The sequence below is a fragment of the Diorhabda sublineata genome, chromosome 8 (genome assembly GCF_026230105.1).
Source record: "Diorhabda sublineata isolate icDioSubl1.1 chromosome 8, icDioSubl1.1, whole genome shotgun sequence".
Lineage (NCBI taxonomy): Eukaryota > Metazoa > Arthropoda > Insecta > Coleoptera > Chrysomelidae > Diorhabda > Diorhabda sublineata.
In genome coordinates, this window is record NC_079481.1 from 2,924,459 (window position 1) to 2,942,022 (window position 17,564).

At 32.5% G+C, this 17,564-nt stretch overlaps 3 protein-coding genes across 5 annotated transcripts; all 3 read left to right on the top strand.

The window, feature by feature from the left end:
• The first annotated feature begins 421 nt into the window (after window positions 1-421).
• Window positions 422-7,667, top strand: LOC130447685 (zinc finger protein OZF-like). 2 transcript variants are annotated; one of them, XM_056784645.1, is made up of 3 exons: window positions 422-831; window positions 1,672-2,720; window positions 6,487-7,667. In XM_056784645.1, the coding sequence occupies exons 1-3, from the start codon at window positions 606-608 to the stop codon at window positions 6,493-6,495; spliced, it is 1,284 nt and encodes a 427-aa protein (XP_056640623.1). In that variant the 5' UTR covers window positions 422-605; the 3' UTR covers window positions 6,496-7,667. The 2 variants fall into 2 exon arrangements, with proteins under 2 accessions (XP_056640623.1, XP_056640622.1); XM_056784644.1 differs by having other exon boundaries at window positions 431-831; window positions 1,672-1,945.
• Window positions 7,668-8,271: 604 nt separating this feature from the next.
• Window positions 8,272-12,459, top strand: LOC130447689 (zinc finger protein OZF-like). The gene is made up of 2 exons (XM_056784650.1): window positions 8,272-8,765; window positions 10,434-12,459. Exons 1-2 carry the CDS (start codon window positions 8,456-8,458, stop codon window positions 11,672-11,674), a joined length of 1,551 nt encoding a protein of 516 aa, XP_056640628.1. The 5' UTR covers window positions 8,272-8,455; the 3' UTR covers window positions 11,675-12,459.
• A 1,237-nt stretch (window positions 12,460-13,696) lies between these two features.
• On the top strand, window positions 13,697-16,763 carry LOC130447699 (uncharacterized). Of its 2 annotated transcripts, XR_008910277.1 has the most exons (6): window positions 13,697-13,941; window positions 14,002-14,312; window positions 14,374-14,739; window positions 14,790-14,901; window positions 16,050-16,422; window positions 16,549-16,763. XR_008910277.1 is itself a non-coding variant. In XM_056784659.1 (4 exons), exons 1-4 carry the CDS (start codon window positions 14,245-14,247, stop codon window positions 16,317-16,319), a joined length of 816 nt encoding a protein of 271 aa, XP_056640637.1. In that variant the 5' UTR covers window positions 13,726-14,244; the 3' UTR covers window positions 16,320-16,763. The 2 variants fall into 2 exon arrangements, 1 of the variants encoding a protein (XP_056640637.1); XM_056784659.1 differs by having other exon boundaries at window positions 13,726-14,312; window positions 16,050-16,763.
• The last annotated feature ends 801 nt before the right edge of the window (window positions 16,764-17,564 follow it).

Below are 17,564 nucleotides of genomic sequence, written 5' to 3' on the forward strand. Positions count from 1 at the left end.
GAATAAATAACATGTGATCCTCTTAATATACGTGACCTGTGGACTCACAGGATGTGGTTGGTCTATGATACTAACCCAAGGGTATGTTCTGTGCTACTAACTTAAACAATCACATTCTTCGCTCCATCTATCTTTAATATTAACTCTATGAAATAGTTACAGTACAGTACAATTTATATTGAATTAATGGATAACTCAAAACGAAAACCCCAATTATGAAATAACTCTCAAAACCATTACAGCGATATATAAACAAGTACTTAAGTTTTTTGATGATTGTGAACATAATGATCTCCTCCAGTAAATTGTGGTATTATTTTTATTTTGGAAAGGGTAATATAAAATTGTATTTGATTATCAGTTCAAAGTTACAATTTTCCATATTTCCAACGGTAACTTGCTGGTCTAAACATTTGGATTATGATATCGAATAAGAAGAAGAAGTTATTACTACGTTTAGTTTCATATATATTCGATTTTGATTGTATTCTTTGTTCAAGTAACTTTTATAAAAATTATTTATTTAATATTATCCAAACAAAATGAATTTGGAGCAAAAAGTTGTTAAAGAAGATATCGATGTTCAATAATAGTGTTTTTGGAATATGGATATTAAACAAGAGTTAAGTGACGATTTGGATGAGACCGCTTTTCCAAATGTAAATACTGAAATTATTATTAAAAAAGAAATACATGACGAACTAAACAAAGGTGAAATATTTGGATCATCTATAGTTGCATCCAAAACAAAGAGGCACAGCTCTCTTAAACTTAATATACCAAACATTAGAAACAAATTTAAATATCCTGGAAGACGAACTAAATCAAAAGGTGAGTACAATTTCTTTCCCTTTGTAGGTAGGTACCACACACATGTACTTTATGTCAGTATTTTCATATTCCAAAGTACCTTGAGCTTTCAGAGCATCTTAAGTACTGTTTATTTGGGAATAATAAGGAGTAATAATAAAAATTAATAATTTTATTCAGTTGTAAATTAATTTCTTACTGGCCTTGTTAATGAACTTTATAAATACATAGGTATCACAACTGTTCTTATTGGAATAAAAAGGTTACATGGATTCTATCAAGTATTTAGTTAGTTTGCATGAACCATTTCGAAACTGTGTTTGGTTCAAATAGTAGTTGGCAGATGAATGTATGGATCTTCTGTTAAAATTTAGTGAATCTTGAAAAAGACCTTTCACCTTACAGGTTTGATTCAATTGAATTTTCAGCTATATATTTGTAGGTTATCTATTCAAAATCAATGTATTTGCAATAGTTTAGAGCAAAATTGTGAATTTTCAGTTGTACAATAGAAACAATCTGTTGAAAACGAACATTTTTAATAAAAAAAGTAGTTATAACATGTAAATAAGAAAAAAACCCTGTGCTTTGTTGATAGTAGTTGCATAACGAAGACTAACTGGGAATTGGACTCGTTGTTGCTCGTTCAAGAGTTTATACAAGACAAAACTAAAAATGACATAATGGAAATTAGATAAACTTATTGTCATAAGACTACAATACTCTCAACTAAACTATTTCGGTGACATACACATATATATATACATTCATTTATATATTTGTATGTGCCAATATAGTTTTGCAAATTATAAATAGATAAATAGAGAAATTTAAAAATCACTGCTATAATTTTCTTTGCAGGATACCTCAAAATTAGACAACACTCAAATCGAGGACTTATGATCTGTGAATTTTGTGGAAACTTATATACAAAATTGGGAGAATATGTTTGCCACTTGTCTACAAATCATTGTATAAATGAAAAGAAATCCAAATATAGGAAAAGTTGTAGAAGAAGGCGAGTAACTGCCTATGCCATTTCCAGAAATCACAATGAAGATGTTAAAAATGAAATTGAAATAGAAGAACATACTGTGAAAGAAGAGGAGGATGTTAGATCGAATAATAATTTCGAGTTGAGTTTAGATGATGGTCTGATAAGACATTCAAAAGAAAAGCCATTTAAATGTGACATTTGTTTTAAAACTTTTTCATGGAAACATAGTTTCAATACTCATTTACGTATCCACACAGGCGAAAAACCATTCAAATGTGACATTTGTTTAAAAACTTTTTCTCAGAAATGTAATTTGATTGAACATTTGCGTAGCCACACAGGAGTAAAGCCATTCAAATGTGACGTTTGTTTGAAAACTTTTTCATGGAAAAATAATTTCAATACACATTTACGTATACACACAGGAGAAAAGCCCTTTAAATGTTCAGTTTGTTCAAAATCTTTCTCGCAGAAAAATAATTTGACTATACATTTGCGTAGTCATAGAGGAGTGAAGCCTTTCAAATGTGACATTTGTTTAAAAACTTTTATACTTAAAATTCATTTGACTGGACATTTACGTTGTCACACAGGAGAAAAACCGTTCAAATGTGACATTTGTTTGAAAACTTTTTCTCAGAAGTGCAATTTGATTGAACATTCACGTAGTCACACAGGAGAAAAGCCATTCAAATGTGACGTTTGTTTGAAAGCTTTCACACAAAAAAGTCATTTAAACGAACATTTGCGTTGTCACACTGGAGAGAAGCCGTTCCAATGTGATCTTTGTTTGAAAGCTTTTACACAAAAAAGTCATTTGAATGAACATTTTCGCTGTCATACAGGAGAAAAGCCATTCAAGTGTGATGTTTGTTTTAAAACTTTCTCGCATAAAAATTCTTTGAATATACATGTACGTAGTCACACGGGGGAAAAACCATTCAAATGTGACATTTGTTTGAAAACATTTTCACATAAAAATTCTTTAAATATACATGTTCGTAGTCATACAGGAGGAAAGCCATTCAAATGCGACGTTTGTTTGAAAGCTTATTCTAGGAAAAATAAATTGAACGCACATTTGCTTAGTCACACTTGAGAGAAGCCATTCAAATGAGAGGAAATGTGAGATTTTTAAATCTTTTTTACAGTTTGCCTCTTTATTATTAAACATTGTTTCAATCAGAAATTGGAATGCAAAAAAAGTTACTCCAGGAAAATATAAGTGGCAAAAAATACCTTGTTGATCCTAATTGCCCTTGCCTCTCTTATAATGGTAAAAATGACATCTTGTTAAGTTTAGATGACGGTCAGAATATGGAGAAAAGCATTTTAAATGGACATTTATTTGCTCACACAAGAAAAATCCACTTGAATATAATAAAAATATTAAAATACGAGGATATATTGAAAAATTCTTATCCTACTACAGAATCAAACAAAATATCAAAGTCAAAATATTTTATTACTCAACATATTCTCCTCGGTAACGTCTCTAGACCTTCCAAAAAAAATGTTTGTTCTTGCTCTGCAAACTAGACCTCCACAGATTTTATTACCTCCTCGTTGGAACGACCTTTTAAACTTTCTCCTTAGTTGAGGGAAGAGATGATAGTCGAACGGAACCAAATCTGGTGAATGAGGGGGGTGTTCTAGTAATTCAAACCCTAAATCACGAATATTTTGCTTGGCAGCGCTGTCCTGCAAAAACAAAACACCTTTGGATAGCTTTCCGTGTCTTTTCTCTTTCATTTTTTCTCGTAGAGTGATCAGTAATGTCGAATAGTAATCTCCACTGAAGCAAGAACTTTTCCAGCAGATTTTTGGACACGAAACTTCTTAGATCTTGGAGAAACAAAGTGTCGCCATTCCATCGATTGTTGCTTAGTTTCTGGATCGTAGAAATGTACCCGAGACTCATCCATAGTAACAATTCGGATTAAGAAATCTACATCGTTGTCAAATCGAGCCCAGATCGAACGCGATGCTTCTACTTTTGCACGCTTTTAGTCAACATTCAAACATTTGGGGATCCATTTTGCAGCAATTTTTCTCAATATTCAGTGCTTCAGATATCCGTTTTAGCCCAATTCGACGGTCTGATAAAATCATGTCATGAACTGCATCGATATTTTCGGGGACTGACACAGAAACTGGCCTTTCCGATCGGTCATCATCTTCAATGGAAAATTTACCTCTTTTGAAGCTTTCAGTTGAATTTTTCACGGTCGCATACGAAGGACATTGATCACCAAGGGTATTAAGCATATCTTCGTAAATCTGCTTACTTCTTAACCCTCAGGTACTTGATGATGGCTCGATACTCTAATTTTTCGATTTTCACTATTTCGGTGGGCATTTTTTTTCTTCTAATTTATTGCGTAACTCTGGTTTACTTTTTTGTAGTCAAACTTTACACTTACACTTCTACTAATTTATTGTTCGTTGCTATGGTAACTCAATAATTTGTTTATGCGTGGAACTGGTTAAATGATTAGAAATAGGTAGTAAATCAAATTTTTGCACAGAAAAATATCTCAAAAACTAATAATTTCAGCTATAGGAAATGCCTGATAAAAAAAGAAGTATGTTGCTAGTACTTTTCGATACTCACATAAAATACAGGATGATTCATTTGAATAAACCAGAATAACAGTACATTAGTATTTTGATTCAACTTGTATCAGATTCAATGAATATTAACGAAATAAATAGTTTTCCAGAATTTTCACTCCTATTCCGATGCTTTGGCCGTAACAGATCTTCATTCTTGAATTTCTCGTACATTGTACAGGGTTTTGAACTTTTCAAATTTTTATGGAAAATTAATTTTTAACTTTTTAAACACATTATGGGGAAGTCAAGCTGATTCCAAATATTCTATAAAATATGGGGTGTTTCATTTAGAAAAATGTAACTTCTAGAACACCCACCAAGGTTGTGAATAATTTTAAAATGAGCAGACTAATGACGGCTATAACCCCTCAAATTTTCAAATTGATCTCAAACGATAACAGAGAAGGCACTGAACTTTATCACACTAATCCATCACCCTGTATAAATATGGGTCGGTAAATATTTGGTTTCGAAGATACATATGTTGAAATTTTTTGACCAACTTTATAATATCCAGCAGTTTTGTTAATTGTGACTATAGAAGCTGAGTTAGCACTATCCGAACGTCAAATTTGAATGCCAGTTGCGTCCTGGAGGGCAGGTTCAGAAATAGTGTTGACAAAAAAATACAACACTGGGGGTTATTTTAGCGGACCAAAATAATTACGCAGATACCAGAGGTGGGGAACCTTTTTACCATTAGAGGCCACATTTAAATTAGGCAGCAATAAGAGAGGCCGCATAAGCTGATTGACCTAAGAAAGTGACTTTTATGAAATTATTACAGTTTTTCTATAGATTTAACAATAATTTAGAAGAATACAATAAAAAATATTTTTTTATTCACTAAGTTAGTGACTTATTTGGCTTTGTTTTTTGTTTGACAGTAATTGTACATTTGGATCCAGCTTCGTAACACACAGCTTTAATTATTGATCCTCTAAATGTGCATCTGTAATTTCTTCTTCTTCTTCTTGTAGTAGGACGAGATCCTGTCAGGTCTGTCATCTGCCCTCTTGTGACGCCGATGTCCAGCTATCGTACCAGCGTTTTGGGGGCCTACCGATTGGGCGTCTTGTGTCTGGTTTCTGTGTTTTGGCCCATTTGGCAATCCGTTCTGGAGCCATTCGTTCTACATGGTCTCTCCATTGTCGGCGTCTTGCTCTTACCCATCTAACGACATCTTGTACTCCCAGTTCTCTTAAGGTATCTGTGTTGGGTATTCTATCGTGGAGTGTGGTATCCTTTATTGTTCGTAATATCTTCATCTCTGCTGTTCTCATTTTTCTCTTTGTTTGTGTTGTGTCTGCCCTTGTTTCTGCGGCATAGGTTAGTATGGGTCTGATACAGGTCTGGTAGATTCGCGTCTTACTTTCTATGCTCATATATTTATTTATTTCTCCATCTGTAATTTGCGTTCTTAAATTTGTTTTTATTTTTGATATGAGAGAAAAAGTTGTCTCGCAACAGTAGGTACTTTCGAAGCAGGAAAGTAAACGGCGAGCATGCTCTCGAAGGCATGGATATTCAACGGCATTTTTCCAGATTTCTATGGGATCCTTTTTAGCGTTAAAAAGGGATTTGATGATACTATCTTCCCCTAAATCAATTAACTCCATTTGTAGTTCTGCAGGAGCTTCGGATATATCTATTAAATGCCAGTTTCATAGCAGGAGTGTCCTCGTCAAAATCAGAAAATCCATTAGCAACTTGGGGGCGCTGAAAACTGTTTAAAAAATTAACATTGAGTGTTCAAGCCTAAAACGGATGGTCTGTGGGCCAGAGCCTCGTGGTAGGATCCGTTTCAGACGTAATGTTCCAATATGACAGTCTTTGGCGAGATTTTTCGCGCAACTCTCATGGCGTTGATGTACAATAGTTGTTTGAAACGAACTCTACCACTTTGTACTAGGTGGCAAAGGGCCGCACAAGAACCTCGCGGAGGCCGCAGGTTCTCCACCTATGGCTTATACATTAACCGTGTGAGCATAAATATTCTGAGCATTTTTTGGCGACTAATTATAAATGTATAACATCTTAAACTTACTAAAATTATTTTACAGGTTAATTAGAAAGTCTTATGGCAATGTTGCTATAGGATATGTGCAGGTCACTGCGGAACATGAGGGTCGTAAGTCACCGTACCATGTCACCTTAACGTACCACGAGAAAGATTCTGCGGTACAAAGTGTTAATTGTGACGATTGCGCAGCAAGTGCTGGTGGTTGCGAGCAAGCTATTGCATCGCTGTCCTGGCTTCACAGACGAAGCGAAGAACCAGATTCAACGTCGGTGAAGTGCTCCCGGTTGAAATCGAAATTATCCTCAGCAGATACGTCGGTTAAATATTCAAAAACAAAAGATATTGCGAAGAAAATAACTTCCGACGAACCTACCGACGGGAGCTTTTTGAGGGCCGTAGTGGAAGAGTCAAAAAAAAGGTCGTTAAATACACAACTAGGTAACTACTTTTACGACCCGTCAAATGCTGTTCAACTTTCTTTGCACAGATTATTTCATGCTTTTAAAAGCACGGGAGCATGTATTTCGGATTTTGAATTATTTATTAAATACTGTTCGGATCGTATGACTTCGAGTGCTTGCTGTGAAGTTTCAAAACTCACCACCGATCGAGCCGGCTGTCCATTGTGGTACGAACTACGTTATGGTCGCATTACTGCCTCCATAGCTCACCAAGCTGCTCGTAGTGAAATTTTAAATGGGTGTCTTGTTGAAAGAATTCTTGGCGCATATAACCAAGTAGATTCAGTAGCTAGGCAACGAGGAAGAAAATTTAAAGCATTGGTTTTTGCTGAACTTGGACGACAAACCAAAATTAAATTCGAAAAGTGTGGATTACTATTGGATAAGGACCTGCCCATCTTTGCGGCTTCATCAGATGGCTTAAGCGATGAATACACTCTGGAAATTAAATGCCCGGCTAACGAGAAAACATTCGCAACATATTTTACCGATGGCCGGCCTGGAAATCAGTATAGAGCCCAGTTACAGATGCAGATGCATTTTGCTAAGAAGAATAAAGCAGTTTTTTGTATTGCTTATCCAGATTTTGAAATATCTAAGTCTATACATGTAATATATGTCGACTATGACGAAAAGTATTGTAAAGTTTTGTTTGAAAAATGTTCTGAATTTTGGCAAAAGTCAGTATATCAAAAAATGTGTGCCTCAGTTTAATATCAGACATGTTGATAGAAAAATTAATAGAGCGTTTTCATGAAAAGTGAGTAGTTTCATTTCACTGGCATATTATATATATTATTTCTAAAAATAATGATATAGACAACTCGCGACTATTTATAAAAAGCATCAGAGGCTCTATGAATGAAAATATAATACCGAACGCATCTTATTTTTGATTTTTGTGAAGTTTGATTGATTCCGCTGAATTTAAAGTGAAGAATGGTAACGATTTCTGTATCCTCCGAGGTTCCACCTCGGTTCTGCGCATTCTCAAGCATGCGCAGTATAGATAAAGTGTCTCGAACGAGAGAGAAAACGAATACTGTCGGCACCGTAACGTAGGGACGTTTTTTCCCATACCAACTGTCCATATAGTATTACATATATGTGCAATATACATTGATAGATATATTAAAGTGTGTCTTAAGCATCCAAGTACAACTCATTTTATTTTGGTTGTTAAAGAACACATTTTCCAAATTTTGCATTGGATTTGAATAGGTTTTTATTTATAAAAGTATGTAGTAAAGAAATGACATATCCACTTGGGAGTATGTCTTAACAAGTCTAGTCGCCGATAGCCGCGACACACTCAGATATCTACTCTCAAGAGTGTGATTGGTTTTGAAACAGTCTCGAGAGCAACTCGCGAGAGTATTAATCTCGGATGGACACGCACCTTTATTCAATGGTTGATTCTCATTGGGTGACTTACTAAAATTGACATTTAGAAGACAGAAATAGAAGAAGAATGTATTTCTATATTATGTGTTATAAGTTGTAGTTTGCTTGGCTTTTCTGTTTAAATTTTGTTTTATTTATTTATTAATGTGGTATAATCTAGGCCAAATGGAAATGGAGCACGAAGTTAAAGAAGAAATTGATATTCAAAATGATTTTGTTTCAAATGCAGATGTTAAACAAGAATTGATTGATGATGGAGTCGCTTTTGAATATGTAAACACTAACATGAATACTATTAAACAAGAAATAAATGACGAAGTAAACTCAGTTCAGTTACTTGAAGAATCTATAGTTGTAGCAGGACAAGACAGTTTTGATAAGGTTAATGTACCCATAATTCGAAATAAATTTAAATATTTCAAAGGATATTCGGGAAGACGAATGAAATCAAAAGGTGAGTTACACTTAGTATTTATCATTTAGATGCTGCGTATTTTATAGCAGTAGTATTTAAACTTTCTCATTAAAAATAGTAAGTTGCATCTACTATATTAACAGTAGCACCTTTTACAAAATCTTATTTTTATTTTGATACTTGTAGTCATCTTTAGTACTGGTTATTTAGAAAAAAAATTAAATCAATTTCAAATATAATACCTTCAAACTGATGTCCCAGTATTCTTCATATTATGCAAGAGGAATTAAAAAGTTGAAAAATAAAAAGTAAACCGTTCATGTCAACACACATCATTTACAACCAAATGCCGTGTGTTGACATAAGACTCTTGGTTAGAACTTTATTCACAGTTTTATTCATTAAAGACTTTACATAACTTTATTAAAAGCTCTTGATTTGACTTTTAACAGGAAGGTTAAATTCCATAACTGATGTATCTGGTGACAATGGTTGTTTAACACCCAGTAATAAAATCATAATTTCAAAACTATTACTAGCTGGTATTCTTGGCTTACTTCATGAGCAGCACATTGGTGTTGTTAGTACCAAAATGCTAATTAGATCATATTGTTGGTGGCCTGGAATAAATGAAGATATTGAGAAGTTGATTGATACGTGTGAGACTTGTCAGCCAACACAAAATTGCATAAAATAATCTGTACTTCTCCTATGGCCTACTGCACCTCAGAACTTCTATAGAGTAAATATTGATTTTTTTCAATTAAACAGCTTTACTTTTTTGAAATTAGTAGATGACAAGTCAAACATGTGTGAAGTAAAACTAATGAAAGAAGGCACAAATATTAAAGGATCGATTTTGAAATTGAAACAAATATTTACAGTTTTTGGGAAAGGGGTGTTCAAATACTCAAAAAAGGATTTTTTGAGAGGAAAAGTCAAATAAGTAAAAATACAATTTTGAATAGTTTAGAAAACTTCTCCTTCTACTTCTATTGGGTTGTCTCCATCAGACAATTATTAAAATATGTCCTAGAACAAGATACAATTTATTAAAGCCTTGGTCCAAAAAACAAAAACATTTTCAACCTGACATCCTTCGAAAATTAAGTAATTTTCTTAAAATGAAATTGTAAAATTTGTCTTTGTAAAAAATAAATATAATAGGTTGTGACAGAAAGGTAGAATAGTTTGTTGCATGAGTTACAACTCATATTTGGCGTCAACTGGTGAATCTATAAAATTGTTCCACATAAATGACATAAGAAGATTTAAAGTGAAAGTGAAGATAATTCAGTGAATGAAAATTGTTTTAAAGTATTATATCCTAATATGGATGTCTTATACTACAAATGTAGACTTAGATAATAACCCGACTTTCTTAAATGATAATACCAAAGAAATATCAAGACAATTATTATAGTCAAATAAATATCGATAATAAGAAACGTGGTATTTCTTCAGGTATGCAGAGTCTGATAAGTAAGAAATGGCAATGTATTTAAAACCTGTTATTTTAGTATTTAGAATAATGAACAGAAGGCAAGTGGGTACACTGCAGATGATAAAACAAGAATGTGCATTTTTGTTGTGTTTGGAGTATTTTCATACTGATTAATCATCTATTTGAAACACATTTGTGGAAGCTTGTTATTTCATATACATAAATTTGAAATCTTCAAAACCTTATTATAATTTTCTTTGCAGGATTACCAAAAAAGGAAAAACTGTTAAATTCAGACACTATTAACGGGATTATGATCTGTAGGTTTTGTGGAAATTTATACACGAAACAAAGAGAAATCGTTTGCCATTTTTTTACAAGTCACAGTATAAATAAGAAGAAATTACAATGTAAAACGAAGCTGCACAAGAAAAATATGAGATGTCGAAGGAAACAAGTGACACGTGACTTTGCAATTTCCAGAAATCTTGATAAAGATGTAAAAAGTGAAATTGAAATAGTAGAACATGATTTGAACGAGGAAAAAAGTATCAACCCAATTGATAATTTCATGTTGAGTTCATATGTTGGTCACAAATTGGAAAAAAGCGATTTAAACGAACATTTTTTTGCTCAGTCAGGAAAAAAATCATCCAAATGTGACATTTGCTTGAAAAATTTCTCGCGTAGAAGTAATTTAAATGCACATTTGCGTCGGCACACAGGAGAAAAATCATTTAAATGTGACATTTGTTTCAAAAATTTTTTGCAGAAATGTGATTTAAATAAACATTATCGTATTCACACAGAAAAGCCATTGAAATGTGATATTTGTTCGAAAATTTTGTCCTGTAAACAAAGTTTGAAAACACATTCATTTATTCACATGAAAGAAAAGCCATTCAAATGTGACATTTGTTTGAAATATTTCTCATGTAAACAAACTTTGAAAACACATTTATTTAGTCACTCAAAAGAGATGCCATTCAAATGTGATATTTGTTTAAAAACATTTTCATATAAAAATAATATGAAAACACATTTGTATAGTCACACAAAAGAAAAGCCGTTTAAATGTGACATATGTTTAAAAAAATTTACACATAAAAGTTATTTGAAGGAACATATACGTTGCCACACTGGAGAAAGACCATTCAAATGTGATATTTGTTTGAAAAATTTCTCATTTAAACAAACTTTGAAAATACATTTACTTAGTCACACAAAAGAAAAGCCATTTAAATGTGACATTTGTTCGAAAAATTTTACATTGAAAAGTTATTTGAAGGCACATAAACGTTGCCACACTGGAGAAAAACCATTCAAATGTAATATTTGTTCGAGGTCTTTTTCACATAGAAGTAGTTTACATGCACATTTGCGTAGTCATACAGGGGAAAAGCCTTTCAAATGTAACATTTGCTTGGAAACTTTTTCAGACAAAAAGCATCTAAAAAATCATTTTTTGGTCACACATGAGAAAAACTATTCAAATTATTTATAAACGTTTAGAAGAAAACTAGAACAAACATTTGCTTAGTATTGTTAGTCATAGAGGAGAAACAAAATTTAAATGTGATATTTATTTAAAATGGAAAAATAATTTAAAAGCTTATTCACCCAAAAATAAATTTAATACACATTTTCTTCAAAAACTTTTCGATCGGAAAAGAATATGAAACAAAATTTGCGTAGTCACAATGAAGACAAATCATGAATGAAACATCTGTTGAAAACTTTCACATAAAAATAAATTTAATACAAATTTTCGTATTCTCGAGACAACATTTTTTTTATTGAGAAGAGATAGGCTGGTTGATAATTTTACAAAATAAGGTTTGAGTTACTCTATATCCTGCGAAGAGTCTAATTAAGTTGGAACCATTGTTGATATTCATACCAAACACACTATTTCCTCTACCACTACACTAACACTGACTATTACACCGTCTGAGACACGTTTCAATAACCAAGTTATCATCTTCAGAGACTTAGGGTAAATTAAAACATATTAACCTAAAAAAAACAATTCCAGGGAAAGTTCATTGGTGTGAAAATTTGGTATAAATAGTTAGCTCAATTTAATAGGTTTTAGTTTACCTTCAGTCTGTATTCGATGACATGGGTTATCGAAACGTGCCTCAGACAGTATAATTGTAAATGTTGGTATAGTGGTAGAGTAAACAGTGTGTTTAATAAGAGTTCAATTGTTCGCTATCAAACAAAACATTATAAGTTAATGTTTTTCTTGTGTTATGTTGATAGAAATATATTTAATGTGTGGTGGAATATTTAATTTCATTTCCTTATTATTTTTTTGATGGTAGAGGGAAGGGGGAATGTTGAAAAAATTGTCCAGAAATATATGATTAACAATACAAAAACCTTCCAGAATTGCGCTGGTGTCGTCAAAGGGTATGGTATAAATATAGCAACTGTACATAAATTGAGGTATGCAGGGCTATAAAATTTTATATAATAATTCATTTTTTTAATAAATTGGGGATATCACCACTGTAATAATTGTGGAACTGCTATTAACTGCTGAACCCGCTAGGTCGTTATACTATACAAATCTTTGTCTACATCCACTTCATCTTTGGTAGTTGGGCAGGTTTCCTTTTTAAAAAAATGGGCACAAGCTAGATGGAAATTAGGAAGGGTGATTAGCGAAAGGATTAAATATTGAAAAACAAAAATTGAGCCCAAATAATGGTAATAAAACAGAGATGTGAACTTTCACCAACAATAAAATAAAAAATTTGCAAATCAGGTTTATCTGAGCGACTAGAGAGTATGACAATATGATTTACCAAAACTTGATATACCTCTTCCACCAATTGTTTGAAGTAATAAAATTCCTCTCACCCCAATGCTTAATTATTTGAAGAAAAGTACTAAAAGAAATACTAATAAAAAAACATGATTTGAAAGAAAAAAAATCAAAAATATTGGCAATTATGAAAGAAATATTAATTTAAAAATGGGACAAAATTAAAGAATATACAGAAATACCTCAGAACTAATTTATAAAAGCTATAGAGCTCACACTTACAACAACGTACTTTAAATATGAAAATGAAATATACAAACAAATTGATGGTTGTGTTATGGGGGCTTCCATATCAAGTGTTATAGCACAACTAGTGATGGAGATCTTGAGGAAAATGTCCTAAGCAAACATAAATATCCCATTCTTTTTCCATTATCTAGATGATTGCATTAGTGCCGTACCAAAAAATCGAATGAAAAAAAAAACAAAAATTCAATCCTATTTTACCTGTACTGTACTGTATTTTTTTATTAATACAAAATTGGCAGGATGACTTCTAAATTAAATTCTACAAGGTTTATTTTGCACCTTTAAGAAAATGCTAAAATTACAAAAATTTGAGTTAATAATTATATTTATTATATAATTACATTAATTATAAAAACCGCAAATCTTAGTAACCTATCAATTACGCTGCTCATGAGAATTGACAATAGACAGCTGTTCAAAAACCATAGACAAATAATCATATTTACTCATTGGTTTATTAGAAAATTGGGTAAAGAGGATCATATAAGATTAACTCGATCAGTTTCCGAATAACAATGAACATGATTCGGGTAGAGATATAGAGGAAAGTTTGGCTTTAACGAGTGTACATCTAAATTTCGAGGGATACCCTAGAGCTTCCATTTTGATCTTTGCGTGGATTACCGTGTTGTCACAATTTGTGATGAAATTATGGCGCAGTTAAAATTGATATATCGTCCTAAAAAGAGGTTGTTATCATAAATAGTGCTAAAATGAATAATACCAATATTCAATGTTTATAATTTTAGGTTGAAATAGTGATTATGCGTCAACTAACAACGCTGTTTGTTGTTACAGCTGATTTATTTTATTCGGTGTCAGTCCCAACACCTCCTATTTGGTGTTGATTACCTTTTGAGGCAACGTGCTCGTGTTTTTAGAGACTTTGAGATGATGTGTTTCATCTATGTTTGGTAACAAATTAAGAATTATCAGTTTATAAGTGACACAGCACGTTGTAGTTTTCATTTTCCGTTTTGTCAGTGGTAACGATGTCTTGTGCAGTGAAAACGTGTAAAAACATTAAAAGGTTTAAACCTGAAGGTATTTCCTTTCACCAGTAAGTAGATCATATTGTATATGTTTTGTGAAGATTACTTTACAATGATTTTACTCTTTAGTTTTCCCAGAAATGTCGAAAGATTAAAGCATTGGTTGCATATTCTTGATATAAGTGCAACTGAACCCATTGATATACAGCAGTGGCGTAACAAATTTGTTTGTTCAGTTCATTTTAGAGGTTGTGATTATATACAAACAACTTACAATAAAAAAGTATTGAAAGAAGATGCGTTTCCGTCCCAGTATATACTTGGTAAACCTTACGCTGTTAAATCGACAAATAAGGAAATTGCTGATAATGCCTACATAAGTTCCTCATTTACAACCCATGCTTCTCAAAGTAGCCAAACAATGGATACCCAGAGCCCAAAAGCTGGTACTGTACAACGGAATAGGAAACTTATCCAATCTATTGACAGCTTTAGGTATGTTGTTCAATAAATATGATACTTTTGTTTACTTTGTTCACTTTTAGCATTGCACCTGGAACTGTAAAAACAAAAACTGATCAAGTTAGACAGCACCAAATGGCATACCAAAAGCAACTTAATGCTGCTAGACAATGCATAAATGTCTTAAAAATGCAAGTGAGTGACGTAAAACAGCTTGAAAAATATTATGAGACTGTTTCATACTTGTTGATGTCAAGTTACTTGGAAAAATATTCAAAACCTCTATATCTTCAGATCATGATTGGCTTAACCAGGTCATATATAATTTAATACTAAATCTCCACTCCAGAGAAGTTGAAGTTTTACAATTCATTTTTGCTTCACACATATAACGAATAACTGAAATTATTAATAAGATGCTGTGGAAGAACTTTTATATCAATAAATCTAATGGAAGGTACAAATTATCTAGATTCCATTATTGAAAAAAGATCGTCTCATTAGAAGAGTGAATTATGGAGCTGCAAGTACCTATATTCAAGTTTGAAAAATATTTTTTTTTATTTTGTTAATATGTTGATTTGAATATTGAAAAAGATTCATGATATTTCAATTTTTGTCGGATGTGTTACTATCTTGTTAGTCAGATATTAGTTGTGTCTTACATAGTTCACATTTTGGGGGTCCACTTTTGGTGGTTAAATAGCAGTGATAAGCTTAGTGGGGCCTATTCATAACCTAGCTTGAGTAATCTTTCGCTGATTAACTGAGACCAAAGTTTCACTTTCGGTTTCTACTCATGTAGTTTTGATTTCGATGTTTGCCACAGTTTTTGTACATTTGATTTAAGTAGTGATTTTTAATTGTTGTGCTGTGATAATTCAACTTTAATTTGGAGTAATATTGGGTGTGTGGGATAAAGTTGACTGATTATATAGATCAAGTTAAGAGAGACTGAATATTTTTTGGGAATATGTGAATGAGTGCTTGCAGAATAGCATATATATAACAGATGCTGCTTGTTTCATGTAGCTTAAATAGTAGTGTCCTGTGTGAGAACACATCACAACCCCATTTTATTGTAATGGGAAAGTTAAGATGATTCCAAATTCCATTAAAAAAAATGTAACTTTGATATGACGCAGAACTCTGGAATACCCTGTAAGATTGTAAATAATTTTGAAATGTAAAGACTAATGATGGCTATAATCGCTCAAATTTTTAAATTGATATCTCAAAGTACTTAAAAAAACCTTAATTTCTCCATTAACCATTAAAAAGTTTTCAATTATTTCTTACAATATGCTATGTTCTCTGAATTAATTCACTTTTTTTGTGTTCAGGAAAAACAAATCAAGAAAATGATTTCGCTTGGCAGACTCTCCACTGATTTTAGTTCAGATGTAAAAGATGAAATTGAAATAGATGAACATCTGTATGAAATCGACATTTGTAATGTGAAAGAAGAAGTTGAAATTGTTGAACATGAATTGAAAGCAGAGCCGCATGAATTCAATGATATAGATGATGTTATATCTCTTCCAGATGGATTTGTTACAGGTGGCCAAATGTGTTATTGTTCTAATTCTCGTGGACCACTCGTACATTGTTAGACAGATTAGCAAGTAAATACAATACTAATACAGAAAAAAAGCAGATGAGTTTATCAGTAACCGAAATCGTATGCGCATGTGCCAGGCAGCCATTTTATAATCGGTAAGTCCATTAACCACACTTCAACTAAAGCGATTATAAACAAACTTTATTGTTTAGCATATTGTACTCATTAATAATTATTTGTTTTATTTCATGTACTTCTATTTTTTCATGGTTTCCCTAAAGCAAAAAGGAACTCAAGAAAAAGATGTGCATATCGACATTGTCCTACCTGAATGGATGAATATACCAGTCTCTTTGTTTATCAAAATGACCCAGAAAGGCAAGAATATTGAAAAATATTTGGCTTGATTGTACTATCGGTAAATTTGGAATATGTGATTTATTTTGATAATTTTTGATGTACTTATTTTAGTAATAAAAAACTCGAAAATATAAAATTACTGTATTTTTTTTTATATTTATTGTCGCATCAACTTAAAAGGTTATTAGCGACATGTCAGTTGTTCACAATTTATGATACAGTTGAGTGTCTTTTAGATATTTGATTAAGTCTGTAGTATTACAATTATTGTTCAGCAGAGCGACCATGTTGTTTGGGAAGTTGTTAGTCTTTCGTTTTTATACTCTTATACTTATACAGTTCAACAATAAGCGTTTCACGTTTAGATTCTCGTTACAAGTGTCACTCTGGTGTGCCCCAACCTTAAACGATCGATTTTTATTTGGTCCGTACGATTTTTAAAACTGGTTTTCGACTGCGATCTGTTCCACTCACTTTGCCACTGACACTGCACTTTTGTTTATTGTCCCTTTGTAGTCGTTTGCTATCGCTTCGCGTACAACTGTTGCGTCGTTGTTATCTGCTACTTCGTTGGCACATTTGTCTGCTTTTTCGTTTCCTGGGTGTGTGATGGTAACCAGATAATTGATACGTTTTCTTGGTTGGGGGATAAGGTGTAGTGGGGTTTTAATGAGGATACCTATTGGGTGTTTGGGAAAGAGTTGTTGAATAGTTTGTATCGAGCTCATGGAGTATGTAATTATGGCTATACTATTGTATTGATTTCTTCTAGCGATGATTAATGCCTGTAATATGGCAGAGTTCTTCAATGTGGACGTAGTTTAAATGTTTGTATTTCGTTTTCTACTACTACTGGAGCTCCTAGGCCATTAGGTGTTTTGGAAGCGTCGGTGTACAGAAAATGGAATTTTTTGAAGCTTTTTTCCGTAAGAGGACG

Bases quoted from the DNA above. Each gene is read 5' to 3' on its own strand.
- LOC130447685 (XM_056784644.1), top strand. From the start codon at position 606: ATGGATATTAAACAAGAGTTAAGTGACGATTTGGATGAGACCGCTTTT. The intron at 832-1,671 runs GTGAGTACAATT...TTTTCTTTGCAG, and splicing joins AAGACGAACTAAATCAAAAG to GATACCTCAAAATTAGACAA. The intron at 1,946-6,486 runs GTTGAGTTTAGA...ATTATTTTACAG, and splicing joins AGATCGAATAATAATTTCGA to GTTAATTAGAAAGTCTTATG.
- LOC130447689 (XM_056784650.1), top strand. From the start codon at position 8,456: ATGTGGTATAATCTAGGCCAAATGGAAATGGAGCACGAAGTTAAAGAA. The intron at 8,766-10,433 runs GTGAGTTACACT...TTTTCTTTGCAG, and splicing joins AAGACGAATGAAATCAAAAG to GATTACCAAAAAAGGAAAAA.
- LOC130447699 (XM_056784659.1), top strand. From the start codon at position 14,245: ATGTCTTGTGCAGTGAAAACGTGTAAAAACATTAAAAGGTTTAAACCT. The intron at 14,313-14,373 runs GTAAGTAGATCA...TTTACTCTTTAG, and splicing joins GAAGGTATTTCCTTTCACCA to TTTTCCCAGAAATGTCGAAA. The intron at 14,902-16,049 runs GTGAGTGACGTA...TTTTGTGTTCAG, and splicing joins TAAATGTCTTAAAAATGCAA to GAAAAACAAATCAAGAAAAT.